This window comes from Callithrix jacchus, chromosome 16 (assembly GCF_049354715.1).
Source record: "Callithrix jacchus isolate 240 chromosome 16, calJac240_pri, whole genome shotgun sequence".
Lineage (NCBI taxonomy): Eukaryota > Metazoa > Chordata > Mammalia > Primates > Cebidae > Callithrix > Callithrix jacchus.
Genome location: NC_133517.1, coordinates 89,072,143 through 89,087,674, shown reverse-complemented (window position 1 = coordinate 89,087,674; position 15,532 = coordinate 89,072,143). Strand labels below are relative to the sequence as shown.

Here is a 15,532-nt window from a genome sequence, read left to right as displayed (position 1 = left end):
GTTGGCTAGGCTGGTCTCAAACTTTCTACTTCAGGGAATCTGCCTGCCTTATCCTCCCAAAGTGCTGGGATTACAGGTGTGAGCCACCACACCCGGCTGAAAATAAGTTGTTCTAAGAAATGGTTAGGGCATTTATACTTAAAACTTTCTTATCTTATAAAAGGGAAAAAACAGTCTTCATATGGAGGAGGGAAAATATCTACCACTGACACCGTGTGTGTCCTATTAAAGTTGTTTCTATTTTGGAGTGTTGTAAAAATCATTTTATATATTTTATATGACCATAAGAGTAGCTTACTGCATAGAAGTTTGGGTCTTCGGTGGCATATGTAGTTGAGAAATACTTTTTACAAGTACCCATAAAAGAGACTAGTATGTGCTGCCCCAGACTACATTGAAATGGGGCTGGTAGAGATTCCAGATGGGAAGCTTCAGAGAACAGCACAAAGGTGAGGCTTCTTCCACTAGTTCACTCACTCCTTGCCTCCTCTGGCAAGCAAGGCTGGCACTAGGATTGTCTCAAAATGAAACTGAGAAAATAAGTTGTCTCATGTCCACCCCCTCAGCCCCATGTTATGAGTGTTTTTCACCCCCTTATATTTATGTTTGTGTCTATGTCTACGCCCAAGACCGTACTTAATTTGGAGCCCCCTTTTCTGTGCATTTCCTCAGACCCTTACCCTCCAATATGTGAGAATTACTAAGTCTGAAATAAATCATTCCATGAAAAGAAAGCCTACTACCACCACCACCAGGTGCCAGTTATTATCCTCTGCCCACTTTCAGGAAACGAGTAAAAATATTAAAAATTCAAGTATGGGCTTGGGGGAGGAAAGGGATTCTTCTTAAGAGTCTGTTAGGACCCCTGAAGCAGGAATTTCAGACACTTCAGTTACTGAAAGGGATGTTTGGAGACAAGTGGATCTTTTGTTTAATAGCAACTTAATAATAATACATTAACATTTTTAGAGTGGCTATTTATGGGTAACCCTCCCCATTTATACAGACTTAAAACACACACACACACACACACACACACACGCTCACTACATTTAGCTTCCAGGTACCCAGAGTACCAGGCAAATAGTGTAACTTGCTTAATTTAAAATGACTAACACCAATCATTTATTTATCAGAGAGACCCTGTGACACTTTAAGCATAGCAAACAGAAGGGCAATAAGAATTTCCTTTTAGATGCTCTCTTCTTCACATAAAAATTTTAATATTGACATTCTTGACAAACTCTAAAAGAAAAGAGGTTCTCTCTTATCTCCTCTCTTCCAAACTACTCTTTAGGGTGACATATATAAAGCAGACCACATAAATTGCAACTCAAATGTAAATAAAATGTAGAGAAATATAGAACATATGTGCATGGCATATGTTCTTGACCCTGTCCCATTGAAAAATGTGCTTATTTCCTGCTCTGGGGTTAATCTATCACAATCTACAACCATCTTTGGTTATATTATCTAATACCTAGTCCACATGTTGCTGTCAGTTACACACACAATGTAGATTAGAGGGGTCTTAACTATTACCTTTTAAAAAGTAGGTTTTTCCAGATATTAAGGTTCTAAATGGTAAATTTGTATTTTCTTTCATTTCTTACCAAGAACCACTTTTGAAGAAAAAAAAGCATATAAAATTAAAATAGCATACAGTAGCAGCTTTCATATTTAAATTTTAGCACAGTACTAACAAAATATGACTGGAGCTTAAAGAACTGCTGTGAGTTAAGGCAGCCATCAGCAAAAGACTCAAAAAGCTATCCCAGCATATGCCAAACCATCACCTTAATTACTCTAAGAGTCCGATAGTTGAAATTTGTCAGAAAGAAAAAACTATGCTGGGCACAGAGCCATCCGATGTGGGGATGGGGTCAGGTTACCCAGGGCTTCTGTGTAGGTCAAGGAGAATGGTCAGAGACGACTGTTGGGTTTGGCTCCACACAAGGCAGTCTCCTCTAGAGGGCGGGCTTTGAAAGATTAAGGATGGAAACCACAGTCTTGATGCCACATTTTTTCCCCCTGCCAACCAAGGACCAATGACTCAAAAGGAGAATAGGACTTTCACAGGGGAAGCTGAATCAAAGCAAAGCCAGTGGCTCAACACTTTGGCCTTTATGCAGTGCCCTTTGGAATATGTTTCACCAGCGATTCCAAATTGGAAGGGGTGGCGATAGCGGGGTATTATGTTGTTTAAAAGCATTTGTAGAGCAAAAGTAAAATGATATTTCTGCCTAGAGGGAGAAATAGTTAAAAGTTGGGTACTTTAATGTTGGACAACCATGGCTTTATCTTAGGTCTTTATCATAAAGACCAAGGAAAGAGCACAGGAAAACAGGTTTTCTAAGCAGCAAGATGATGGTCCTACTTTCTTGGTTCTACCACTAATAACTTGTTATGTATCACCTTGGACCAGTCAGAGCCTCCACTAAACTCAGTTCTTTCCTCTTCCCTAAAATATGGCAGAAGAATCAAGGATTTTACAAAAATAATTTCCCTTAGAGCTTCAAAATATCTCCTTCATTTAGATCTCTCAACAAATGTAACTTCCTCATTTTCCTGATCACCCTACATAACATAGTATATCCTGATCCATTCACTAGCTCCCTATCCTCCCTTTCACAACCCTTGTCTCCACATGAAATTAAACACACTCATCCACTTCTTTATTGTAGCTATTCTTGCTAGAAAAAAGGCTAAGGACTCTGAGCAATCCCATGCCTAGACATATGATTGACACATAGCAGTGCTCGACAAATATCTGATGAAGTAAATTAACAAAATGAGTTGTGATGGAGCTTGGCAAAAAAAAGCAGGAGTCCCATACAGATAGTACAGAATATTTTCAGGTTGAGATAATGATGTTGGTCCATCCTGTGAAAGAGGAGAAGACTACAGCCACCTATAGATGATATTTTGTCCTGTACATGAACATCCTCCAACATCAAACCTTAGCAACCACAAATTTGTTCTTCCATGTGTCATTTAACCATGACAAAAACATGTTTATACTTTTGTATTAAGATATTCCCTAATGTATGACATGGCCCAGACTTGAAATTCTTGCCACTTAAAGCTTCAGGTTATATATTCATAAATTAGTCCCAACATGATTAATTTTATTAATTAGTACACTCGGGGAGAGGGCAAAGGGAATGGAGACAGTTATATCTGCAATGAGTACAGCTTTTATTTTCAAGTCATTCACTCTTTTTTCCACTTGTTTCCTATACTCACTGTGCAATGTTTTTTTCTCTCATTCATTGTCCATCTTTCTCTTTTTTCCATGGTCTTTTATGCTCCCTTTTGTCATTCTATATACTTCTTCTATATTGGTAGCCAAGTCACAGGTCATGCACACATTTTAAAAGAATCTTGTTTAATCTTTGAAGGACCAAGCAGAGTCCTTCCTGAAGCAGAAAGCTGGAAGCTGCTGGATGTGGAAGGCTTGGCAACTGCAGGGGTAGCTACTGGGAAAGTGTTCTGGTCCTTCATTGTGAAACTATGCTCCTGGCCTTCCAAAGTCTCTTCTTCACCTCATGTGAGAGCCAAAGAACTTGCCTGCATCTTTTGGCAATTAATCCTAAAATCATCAGATTTTAGAACAGAACAGGACCTTAGAGATCACCTACCCTAACAAACCCTCAATTTTAAAAATGAGGAAATGGAGGCCAAGAGAGGTTAAGTGACTTGTCAGGACTCATGGAATTAATGAGTTGACAGGATGTAGGGACCCAGATATCTCTACAGACCAGGACCCTGAAGAATGATTATTGGAAAAGCCCAGGAAACCTTATAGGTTATGCTATTAAAAAATGAAAGAACAAGATACCGGATCTAAAGGAAAAGTTTGGGAATGAACACTGAGTATTTCACGTGTAAATCAATCTACTAAAGATATTTCCAGATATTCTTTAAAAAAAAAAAGGAAAACAAATAAGCATATGATAGTTAAGGAAAAACTAGGCTAAACTTACACTGTTTTATTTAAACTCAAAGCCATTTATGTTTCCATATTTATAGTTTTCAATGTAATATCTTATATGCATAGTGATGACTATACCATTACACTGACCTCTAACTTAATGCCTTTCAGTAATTGAAAGCAGCTGATTCTAATGTGCTGCTGCTTTAGTGTGAAGGAGCTTAAGGCTGTGTTTGTGTGCAATCAGGTTAAGATTGGCTCCAACAGGAGAAAAATCCATACACATGTTGCAAAGATCTTAAAAATGCCTGTATTCCCAACTTGATTACGACTTACATTTTTGCATGGCTTGTCAAAGCAGATCACTGAAATCAAATCAAGATGTAAAAAGGGATAAAGTAGCTTTCTTATCCATTCTTCCATTAGCCACCATGACCTATTGAAAAAAGGAACTTTTTTCCCTCTCACCTAAGGCAAGGTGGGATACTCCCCAGGAAGTTATGCCAATTTTTATCAATACATGCTCAAGTTACAAAGCTAATTTTCTAGTTTTCATCTCCTACATTTGTAAATATAAGTTGCTTTGTTACAGAATAGTTTGCCATTTCTCTCAACAATTATATTTAGTTTCCTTTTAATAAAACAGTAAAAAAAATTAATATAACTTTGAAAACTTATTTAAAGGTTATAAAAATTGATTTGATTAAACTGAAAATGTAGATGCAAGAATTAGAGCTATAGCTAGTCTTTCCTCGTAGGTAAAACTTGGTAAAACTTCAGTAAGAATTAAATCAAGTCTATTACTGGTTTGCTTGTCAAAAAAAGAAGATGATGCATAAGCATTTGTTTTGGCGTAATTTAAACTGCTGACACTATCAAGTTGTATTTGATTAAGATAGTATGTTGTTGTTGATAACATTAAAAATACAAATGCAATAAATATTATGGTTAACAATCTAGCTGTTATCTAGAAAATTCTCAAGCAAGACTGAGGCTAAGTCAAAATAGTTTTGGAGGAAAGGGAAATGTGTTGGCTCTTGCTACATATAAGCATTTTTGTTATAGGAGCATTTTCAGGTTAATTTTTGCTATCAATGTAAACCACAATTGGGGACCACATTGCTGGAAGAGGAATGGGGGAGGGGCTGGTTATATAAACAATATACAACAAAGAAAGTCTTTATTTTCAATACCTGAATACATCAGGTTTGTTTTTAGGGAGAAGCTTGCAGGTTAAATGCTCTCAGCTATCCAAGAAGTGGCTTATTAGTTTTGTAAGAAAATATTTTCTTATATTTTGACCAAAAAATAACCAGTTTAAGTGAACAAAACCATCCTTGTTAGTGAAAAGCAGACCCACAAAAACTTTGTTTCAAAGATCCAGTAAGGAAAAGCAAAACTAATTCAAGAGGAAAAGCTGCTTTCCTAATAGTAGCTTCTGAATCTGAATCTAATAGTTCTCAAAGGCCGACTGGAGTCTTCGAATCTTAAAAGTTTTGTCTTTCTCCACGGATCATAGACACACTCTCTGAGGCAGCATAACACAGATACAAACCTGTTTTAAGCAGTTATATATTCTGCCTCTGGACTATGGTCATAAAGCTGAAAAGCTATGCACCAAAAAAATAGAACGAAGGCAAACAAAAGTCATAATTATTTTACAGAGCAGTTTTCCAAACACGACTTTCTTTTTTGCTCTTCCATTTTGAGCAAATGGTGATGTAGCATCTACTAGTGATAAAATAAATGTAACCCAGTGATTACTGCTTTAGGGACAGCGCAATGACAGGGCTCAGACCTGCATTTCAACTTACTGATTCTGCATCGGCCAGCACCTCAGCTATGTACTCTTCCAATTTCTAAATAGACCTAATCCTGTTATTACAGAATAATTACTGCAAATCAGCACAATTACTACAAAGATGTGAATAAACACACACATACCAGTAGCTGTTTTCTACAAATTATCATCAAAAAACAGAGAAACAGCTAATTGCGGTAACATTAAGACAATGTTTATTCCTCCCAGTGTTTGGGCAAGTTTATTTTAAGTTGTCATCTTCAACTAGTAACGACGCAGATGATTTTACAGACTCCATAAACCTTTCTAATCTAAACTCTTCTCAACTGAAAGTTGGCCGCTTCCCTCACAGCAACATCTGCAAAGGCCTGATTTCGTAAGGACCCGCTTTTATGATACACTTGCAGAAAAAGCCACTAAAACACATTTAGAAATCTCATTTTAGAAAGCTCATTACTAAGGTACTCTCCTAAATTATGCTTAAGGTATTATGAAAGTAATAAAATGTACACAATATTTTTCACAACCGAATCATTTGTTTTTAGATAAGTGCAACAAAACTTTGTCCTCTCACCAATATTACTGGACTTCCTTCACAGATAAATAATTATTTTTGGAAGGGAGGGTGGGTAGAAAGGGGAGATCTCAGAAAGCACACAGTACACAGTACTGATTATACATCCAAACCTACCTCCCGGACAATGCCTCATTGCCATCTTGCATCTCCTGGATTCAGCAATGGTTGGACATGGTATTGTGTCTTTTGCTGGCTTTTTAATAATTTGCCGTGTTCTGGTTTCCAGACCCCATTTAAATCCACATGTGCGATTATTTCGGCTACAAGTTCCCCATTCACTCCAATGACCAACTTCACATCCTTCTAGTAAAGATTGTTAGAAAAAGAAAAAACACAAACACCTAAGTCAGTGTCCATTTGCTTCACTGACATCACATTTACATAGCAGTGTTCCTTCATTCCCTCTTCCCCCTGCCTTCAGATACCAAAATTTAAATGGTACGGCCCTTGAACACCTATACTCGCCTTTTGGAACTTTAATTTTTTGAACCATAGGATATTTCTATCAAAAAAAAAATTGAAAAGAAAAAACCCAATGTCCCTTAAGTAATTCATAAGCTATTACTTTCCATTTGTCTTAGTTCAGTTTTCAAAGGGTGCTATTGGTCAGTTATATTTTTCCCTTCAGCTTTTATGTTCAGGGCTACATGTGCAGATGTGCAGGTTTGTTACACAGGTAATAATGTGCCATGGTGGTCTGCTGCATGGCCATCCTAATTCCCGGGTATTAAGCCCAGCATCCATTAGCTATTCTTCCTGATGCTCTCCCTCCCCACATCACCTCCGTCCTGACAGGCCCTAGTGTGTATTGTTCCCCGTCATGTGCCATGCATTTCCATCATTCAGCTCCCACTTATAAGTGAAAACATGAGGTGTTTGGTTTTCTGTTCCTGCATTAGTTTTCTGAGCATAATGGCTTCCAACTCCATCCATGTCCCTGCAAAGGACTTGATCTCATTCTTTTTTATGGCTGCATGGTATTCGATGGTATATATGTACCACATTTTCTTTATACAGTCTATCACTGATGAACATTTAGGTTGATCCCATGTTTTTGCTGTTATGAATAGTTCTAATGACACTGAAATGTATAACTTTTAAAAGAGTCAACAGCTGAAACCTAAAGTAGAAGACACTATTTCCTATCATGACAGAAGACAAAATTTTACAGGCTAATTCTGAATGTGCCTCCACCAAACCCACAAATGTATTTTATTTTGGAAACACTTGGTGAAAAATATGGGGAGCTTGCTTTGCATTTTGATTTTTTCTGCTCTTTCAACAGGTGTCTGGAGACCACGGTTCTTATTCCCCATATTGGTGTTGTACATTACCACAGTTTGAAAACTAAACAGATGTGATCAGTCATTTGAAAATATATGTTTTTACTATATACGTAAAAGCTTTTAGCATCCCCTATGTTAAGTCCACATAGTGGAAAAAAGGCTACCCTCCAACTCCCCAGAGAGGCAGAGGAGAAACTAAAAGGATAAAGGTATACAAAGCTAAACCTCCTCATCCACTTCACCATTAAAAATCTTCTTCTCACTACTGAATGACGGTTCAGGCCCAGAGTCCGCCTTCTAGACATCAGTGGGTATAATAGCTGCTTCTTAGACTTTTCGAAGTCAATCAAGATTTTTTCATTCAAGGAATGCATCAGAGTCTATTTATAATGTTTGTAGTTAAGGATTTCAGCATTTCCACTGAACATTTGTAATGTGTGTGCCCTGCCTCTCAAAAGCAAATTCAACATTCTGAATATGTTATTCTAGTGACTTTCTTATTTTAATTTTGGTGCCTATATAAATGTATTAACTTGCACATAAGTAGAAACATGAAAGCACCTATTTCTTCAAAAACTACTTATTTAAATGTCTTCTCTGCAAGCTCTCAAAGTTAAATTACAGACTACTTCAAAACTTTTATAGAAAAACATTGTCCATTTTCTTCTAATTCTCCATTTTAAGAGATGTAAAGTCTATAATACATAGCTGTGTTGTATATCATATCAGATATATAACATCAAATGAAATTCTGGGGAGGGGCATGTCAATACATTCATGATTAGATTAAGAGATTGCTCATAATGTAGCCACTGACAGATCTTTACCGTTCAATCAGTGGTATAAAAATGCCAATGTATTTTGCTAACACTCAGAAAAAATAAAATTTATAAAAGGTGTATTATCATTTTCACAAATAGTATATTTATTAAATTATGCATTCTAGGTATACAAATTTGGAAAAATTGTTTTAATGCATTTGTAATATATAATCACCAAAATATAGCACAAATAATTTCTTTTCAATTTTTTTCATTTACACAAACAGCTAAGCAAGCAGCTCTGTAATTTCTACACATAGCAAAAGCAATAAAGTAGTTGGTTCACATGGTATTGCTGAAAAATTTTCCTCTAAACAAAATGTTTTTCTCTAACAGTTACTAATAATTTATTAAGAAATGGATGTATTACACAGGTGATTAAAAAAAACTTAGTCAACACTTAAGTAGATTAACCTAGCAAATGCACAACTAGCAAATTTTATACCAAGATACAAGACTGTCCAATTTGTCATGATACTTAAAAGTCAGCAGAGAATGTAATTTTCAATTCTGACAAACAAGAGAACCAATTTTTTTTTAGTTTAAATATATCCAACATGCCTATTTTCAAGAAAAAACTGTTAAAAGTCACAGTTTGAGAGTTACATTAAAAACTACTCACCCACACATTCCATGGTTTCTTCTAATGGTGCAAACCCATCTGGACATTCATCAAAGCAACGGCCTCTATGCAAATAAAAGCCTACTTTGCACTTGGTACAAAAGTCTTTGCTAAAGCAAGAATCACAGTTTTCTATTCTGCATCCTAAAAGCAATTTTAAAGAGAAAAAAGAGAAAATGTCAAAGAAATGTACTTGTTTTACAAATAAAGTGTTTATAAACTCACTGGTTAGCCCATTTGAAATGCTCATGGTCAGAGAAATATTGTTTAATTCATTTGTTTTAGTGCCATCTCATTCCAAATCATTCCTGTCTCTTCCGACAGGTTACCACATCAATAATCGAAGAGAGAATGCCAGCCCTGGGCCCCAGGCAGCATGAGAACTTTCAGAAATGTTGTTAATCTCCAGATTGGATTAAAACAAAAAATTCTAAAGAAAAAGAAAACATTCCTTCTACAAATTATTTGCCGCCACTATTGAAATCTGTCTGCCCTCAAAAGGCCTACAATGGGAACACTGTAATAAGTGTTTGGGTATAGTAAATGAGTTAAGAAATTTAATTTGTTTTAAAATGCATGGTCTATTTCATAGGACACTGGTGAACACTGGCACCTACATTCATCAGAGGGTGACTTGGGGGTGGGTGGAAGTTTGGGTCATTTTGTTGAAAATCTACAATGTGTCAAAGGCTTTATATGTATTTCCACTGAATCTTCACCATAATCCTACACAGTGGGCAATAGAATCTCCACTTTGCAAATAAGAAATCTGGGACTAACAGAAAATCACATAGTAGCAGCTGAATTGGTTCTGAAAGCCATCAAAACCATCTGCCTTTTAAATCCATTACATTTCTCTCTATAACTCACTAACTGAAGTCTGCTACAAGTTTGTGAAACAGATGTGCTTTCAGGTGTGTTACATCTGGATGTGAATACCAAGCTCTGCCCTTACCAACTCTGTAACTTTAGACAACTATATGCCTCTCTGAGTCTCTATGTCCTCCTATATGAAACAGGGGGGTAACACTGAACCTTAGAATACAAAACTATTCTAAGGTTTTGTAATAATATATGTAAATTGACAGGCTCATAATAGGTAGTCTGCAGATAGAAGCCACAGTGAATTAGAAACATGTATATTTCCACTAAATCACACACATTACAATAAGCTATAAAAAGAAGCAATAATTTATAGGCTTGTATTCTAGATCAGATTCCCTGGTAGGCCAGTAACATCTGGGCCAGAAATCCCTGGCATGCACAGGTGAAAATAAATACACTCTTAACTACTCTTCAAGGAAAGTAAAGAAATTTGGAGGACTGGTGAATTGAAAGGTCAGGTTTTCAACAGACTGTAGTACATTATTACTTGTAACAGTTTTAACTGATGCAAATGATAGCACACAAAGTGCTATGAAAACTCCTTGACATCACATGTATTCATTTAACAAGCCTCCAGAACTATACTGTGTGCTTTAAGGATTCAGAAAATCTTTTAAACATATAGTTCTATAAGCAAAGATATAAAGGGGTAAAAAATGTAGCCAAAATATGAAATCACCGAAGATTTTAGTGATTTAAAGGCTAAATTTAAAGGCTAAAAATAAATTTCATTAAAATTCATCACATAAGATATGACTGTGTCTAGACCTATCAAAAATGCCAATTCTTTGCCTTTCAATTTTGAGTCTAAACAGGCTTTTTGTATTAAGTGACCACTATGAAGCAGCTAAGGCAACTTCTAAAATGTTACCAAATTTATAAATGAAACACCAAATATGTGTGGGTTAAAGTCCACATACAAATCTACTCTACTGCTCCTTTGGTGGGGAGGGAAATGGTGAGCACGGAAGAACAGTTTATCATCCCATAAAAGGTTCATTTGTAGTGTTAACTGCTGTAACCTATATTTTAATAAAACCATGGTCCATAGCTGGTCAATAACCTCTTAATCATGGTCAAAATACATGACCATTATGTCCACAAATTGTTAGTTTTCTCGCTATATTTTTTAAAAAAACAGCAGCCCTTCCTGCTGTAGAGTTATTTTCCAAGAAATAGTGATGAACATTTAACAGGATAAAACAGAACTAAGGGGTGAGGAGGGAAAAAAGCATTTATACTTAAAGAGAAAAAAAAAATGACTGTACACTTCATAAATTGGCTATCATCTACAAGGCCTGATTTCTGTCTCAAATATAGCCATGCCAATAAGCTTTTTGGTCAAAAAGTTATAGCAATAAGCATTTGGAATTCATTTTACCAGGTCCTTTGCTGATCTTTATTGTTACTTGTAGCTCCCTTTCCTCATTTCATTCCATGCTCCTAAGACCAGTTCATAGGATATGGAATTGCTGAAATACCTATCATTCTCTGTAAAGTGTTGTTTAACTTCTTCAGGTATAAATCCTGCTAGATGAAAGCTTAATTATTTGTTCTCAAATTTAAGTAGAATACAAATATGATATGTTCAAATTTAAAAGTACAAGATGAATTATAAGTAATGACCTGGAAAACCCATAATGAACAACAACAAAAAAGACAAGTTGGCTGGGCATGGTGGCTCACATCTGTAATCCCAACACTTTGGAAGGCCGAGGTGGATGGATCACTTGAGCTCAGGAGTTCAAGTTCAGCCTAGGCAACATGGTGAAACCCCATCTCTACAAAATTTAGTTGGGCATGGTAGTGTGTGCCTGTTGTCCCAGCTACCTGGAGGGGGCTGAAGCCGGAGGATCACTTGAGCCCGGGAGGTCATGGCTGCAGTGAGCTGTGTTTGCACCACTGCACTCCAGCTTAGTCGACAAAGACCCTGCCTCAAAAACGAAAAAAAAAAGGCAAGTTGCAGAGTTGCAAGATACATATAGTATGACAAAATAAAACTATGCATGCATGTGTTCATATGTATGAAGTAGCGTAGAGAAGTTAATTTGGGGAGGGGATGGTAGAATTTTGAAACATGTTAGAGTTATTTTTCTGAATTACATCCTTTATAATTATGTTTATGTAATTACGATATATATTTGTGACCTAATTAAGTTTACTCAAAAAAGCGCCACTCCATTAACATTGTAAAATTAAATTCTTTTTATTTTAACAGGCAAGAATAAAGGCATCTATCACATCTGAAACATTTTCAGATTTGGGTGCATGAATTATACTCCTGATTTAATAATGTTGAACCTGCTATAATCTTCAAAATATACCTTCATTACCCATCTCTTTCCAGTATCCTTTGTTTTCACATGTTCAATAGTGGTGCTTTTACTTCACTCAAATTGTAAGAGGAAAAAACTAAATAAAATATTGTCTTTGTAATAAAGTATTTCTTTTAAAGCTTTGATCAGTGCCACATCCTAGCACCTGAAGCTGTGCTGGACTTCCTGGTCTCATTTGTTCTTTGCCACTACATAAAACCAATGCAGGCGGCCCATGCATTCCGCAGCCTGCACTGACAGAGTTCATCTGCTCCCAAACATCTACAAATCTAATACTTTTAAAGCAAGCAGCTCCACAAACCACCTAATCCAGGAAGTCTCCTACTTGATGTGCTTCACAGCCTTTGACAACATTTCCTCAGCAGCTCCCAATCCAACCACAATGCCCTGCTCTGTTCAGTCATTTCTCCAGGAGGCAACTCTTCTGCTTTGTGGCGGGGGGTGGGGGGTGGCACAAAAAATCTTGTGAAGTTTCATCATCCTATACTTCCTCCCCCAGCTTGTAGCCATTTTCCAAACACTACTTAAACATTGTATCATGTAACTGGGATTTGTATCAACTTATTAACTCATTTTTATATAAAAGTAAAACATTCTCATTATGAGTAAAAACTCAAAGCAGTACAGAAGGTTTACAGGAAAAAATATAAATCCTTTTTCTCACCTGAATGGCACATCAGGCCTACTCCCAAGAAATAGCCACTGTGTTAACAGTTTCTTCCATACGGTTTAGAAAACCTCTATGTAAATCTTATAAATAAATGAGTTACTCACGTTTAGAACACCAGTAGGATCATACAATAGACTGTTAAACCTTAGAAAACTGACACTACATAATAGGTATATTAAAATTTATTAAACATAGGGCTTTTTTTTTTTTATTGGATTATAGGTTTTGGGGTACATGAGCAGAGCATGCAAGACAGTTGCGTAGGTACACACATGGCAGTGTGCTTTGCTTTTCTTCTCCCCTTCACCCACATTTGGCATTTCTCCCCAGGCTATCCCTCCCCACCTCCCCCTCCCACTGGCCCTCCCCTTTTCCCCCCAATAGACCCCAGTGTTTAGTACTCCCCTTTCTGTGTCCATGTGTTCTCATTTTTCATCACCCACCTATGAGTGAGAATATGCGGTGTTTCATTTTCTGTTCTTGTGTCAGTTTGCTGAGGATGATGTTTTCCAGATTCATCCATGTCCCTACAAACGACACGAACTCATCATTTCTGATTGCTGCATAATATTCCATGGTGTATATGTGCCACATTTTTCCGATCCAGTCTATTATCAATGGGCATTTGGGTTGATTCCAGGTCTTTGCTATTGTAAACAGTGCTGCAATGAACATTCGTGTACATGTGTCCTTATAGTAGAACGATTTATAGTCTTTTGGATATATACCCAGTAATGGGATTGCTGGGTCAAATGGAATTTCTATTTCTAAGGCCTTGAGGAATCGCCACACTGTCTTCCACAATGGTTGAACTAATTTACACTCCCACCAACAGTGTAAAAGTGTTCCTTTTACTCCACATCCTCTCCAGCATCTGTTGTCTCCAGATTTTTTAATGATCGCCATTCTAACTGGCGTGAGATGGTATCTCAATGTGGTTTTGATTTGCATCTCTCTGATGACCAGTGACGATGAGCATTTTTTCATATGATTGTTGGCCTCATATATGTCTTCTTTCGTAAAGTATCTGTTCATATCCTTTGCCCACTTTTGAATGGGCTTGTTTGTTTTTTTCCTGTAAATCTGCTTGAGTTGTTTGTAAATTCTGGATATCAGCCCTTTGTCAGATGGGTAGACTGCGAAAATTTTTTCCCATTCTGTTGGTTGCCGATCCACTCTAGTGACTGTTTCTTTTGCCGTGCAGAAGCTGTGGAGTTTCATTAGGTCCCATTTGTCTATTTTGGCTTTTGTTGCCAATGCTCTTGGTGTTTTGTTCATGAAGTCCTTGCCTACTCCTATGTCCTGGATAGTTTTGCCTAGATTTCCTTCTAGGGTTTTTATCGTGGCAGGTCTTATGTTTAAGTCTTTAATCCATCTGGAGTTAATTTTAGTGTAAGGTGTCAGGAAGGGGTCCAGTTTCTGCTTTCTGCACATGGCTAGCCAGTTTTCCCAACACCATTTGTTAAACATGGAATCCTTGCCCCATTGCTTGTTTTTGTCAGGTTTATCAAAGATTGTATAGTTGTATGTATGTTGTGTTGCCTCCGGTGCCTCTGTTTTGTTCCATTGGTCTATATCTCTGTTTTGGTAGACATAGGGCTTTTCTATAAAAATATGGGCTTTAAGGCCTTGTTCAAATAGAAGACCCCAGTTAGGCCAACTTACATGCTTCTAAATTACAGTGCCTCCTTAAAAATGTAACCAACCAAATGAGGACTGCCAATATTGGTTTAAGTAAAATTACTGTCCAAGTGAAACTGCATCCAAATGCAGTCCGACAAGGCTGTCATTTGGCAAGAAGGGCTGACCCCGGCCAAGAAACAGAAAAATAGGCTAAGTACCCTCTCTCCTATCCTCCCACAGTACCTTGTACAGGATCTAATATAACATTTTTTCGAATTACACTGTAGTCCAGCTCAATGGTTCATTCCCAACATTCTCCAAGAATCTAGTATGTGCCAAACCCTGAGAATCTAAACCCACTCCCTATCCTAGAGGTGCTAAGCCAGAGGGGTCCATGTGGCACTAACAGGGCATCAAAATGTAACAGGAGATATTAGAAGCATGTGTTGGGTACCTTAGAGACGGAAAAGAGACCCATTTCTGTTCTGCCATTAAAGTTGTTTTTCCCCCCATCTGTGAATTCCCAGTCCTAACACAGTACTGGACACATGGCGGAGTTTTAATGCTTGCCAAGTAAATGAACACGAATGCCACTTTAAAATTCGATTTCTGTTATATTTACATGCTTAGTGAGACTGATTGCACATGCATTGTAAGTATTTCTAATATTAAAAAGCCATACTTGCTGTAAAGAACTGCAAATTATGTGGAAGATAAACACCTGAAAACAATTATCCTGGAGACCATAACTATCAGAGGAAGGTGGGTGATGTGTGATGCTATGAAAGTTGGAACCTCAGATGAGCAAGTTTGCGAGAGACAGGAAGAAGCAGAGTCCTGGCAAGGGTGGCTGCCCTAATGATTAGGCAATAAAGAAAATCCACATGGCGTGTGATGGGCCCAGTGAGGAGTGGCTTGGAGCAAGTGGAGGTTAGGTGATGGGAATGGATACTTGGGTTTAGAGGCTGTGAGTAGGG

The 15,532-nt window shown here is 37.2% G+C and overlaps 1 protein-coding gene and 1 long non-coding RNA gene across 12 annotated transcripts in view; one reads left to right on the top strand and one right to left on the bottom strand.

The window, feature by feature from the left end:
• LOC103788660 (uncharacterized) overlaps window positions 1-12,366 on the top strand; it is a 174,360-nt gene extending 161,994 nt beyond the window's left edge. The window contains exon 4 of the long non-coding RNA XR_614639.5: window positions 9,366-12,366. This is a non-coding gene — a long non-coding RNA (uncharacterized LOC103788660). The remainder of the gene's footprint in view (window positions 1-9,365) is intronic.
• RSPO2 (R-spondin 2) overlaps window positions 1-15,532 on the bottom strand; it is a 178,471-nt gene that overhangs the window by 50,463 nt on the left and 112,476 nt on the right. For 6 of the 11 annotated variants that reach the window (XM_078353337.1, XM_078353340.1, XM_078353338.1 and 3 more), the window contains 2 exons: window positions 9,042-9,185; window positions 6,427-6,615 (listed from right to left, as the gene is read on the bottom strand). In XM_078353337.1, coding sequence (XP_078209463.1) covers window positions 6,427-6,615; window positions 9,042-9,185 — 333 coding nt within the window. The remainder of the gene's footprint in view (window positions 1-6,426; window positions 6,616-9,041; window positions 9,186-15,532) is intronic. The other 5 variants (XM_035276449.3, XM_035276451.3, XM_078353339.1 and 2 more) reach the window with 1 other exon arrangement.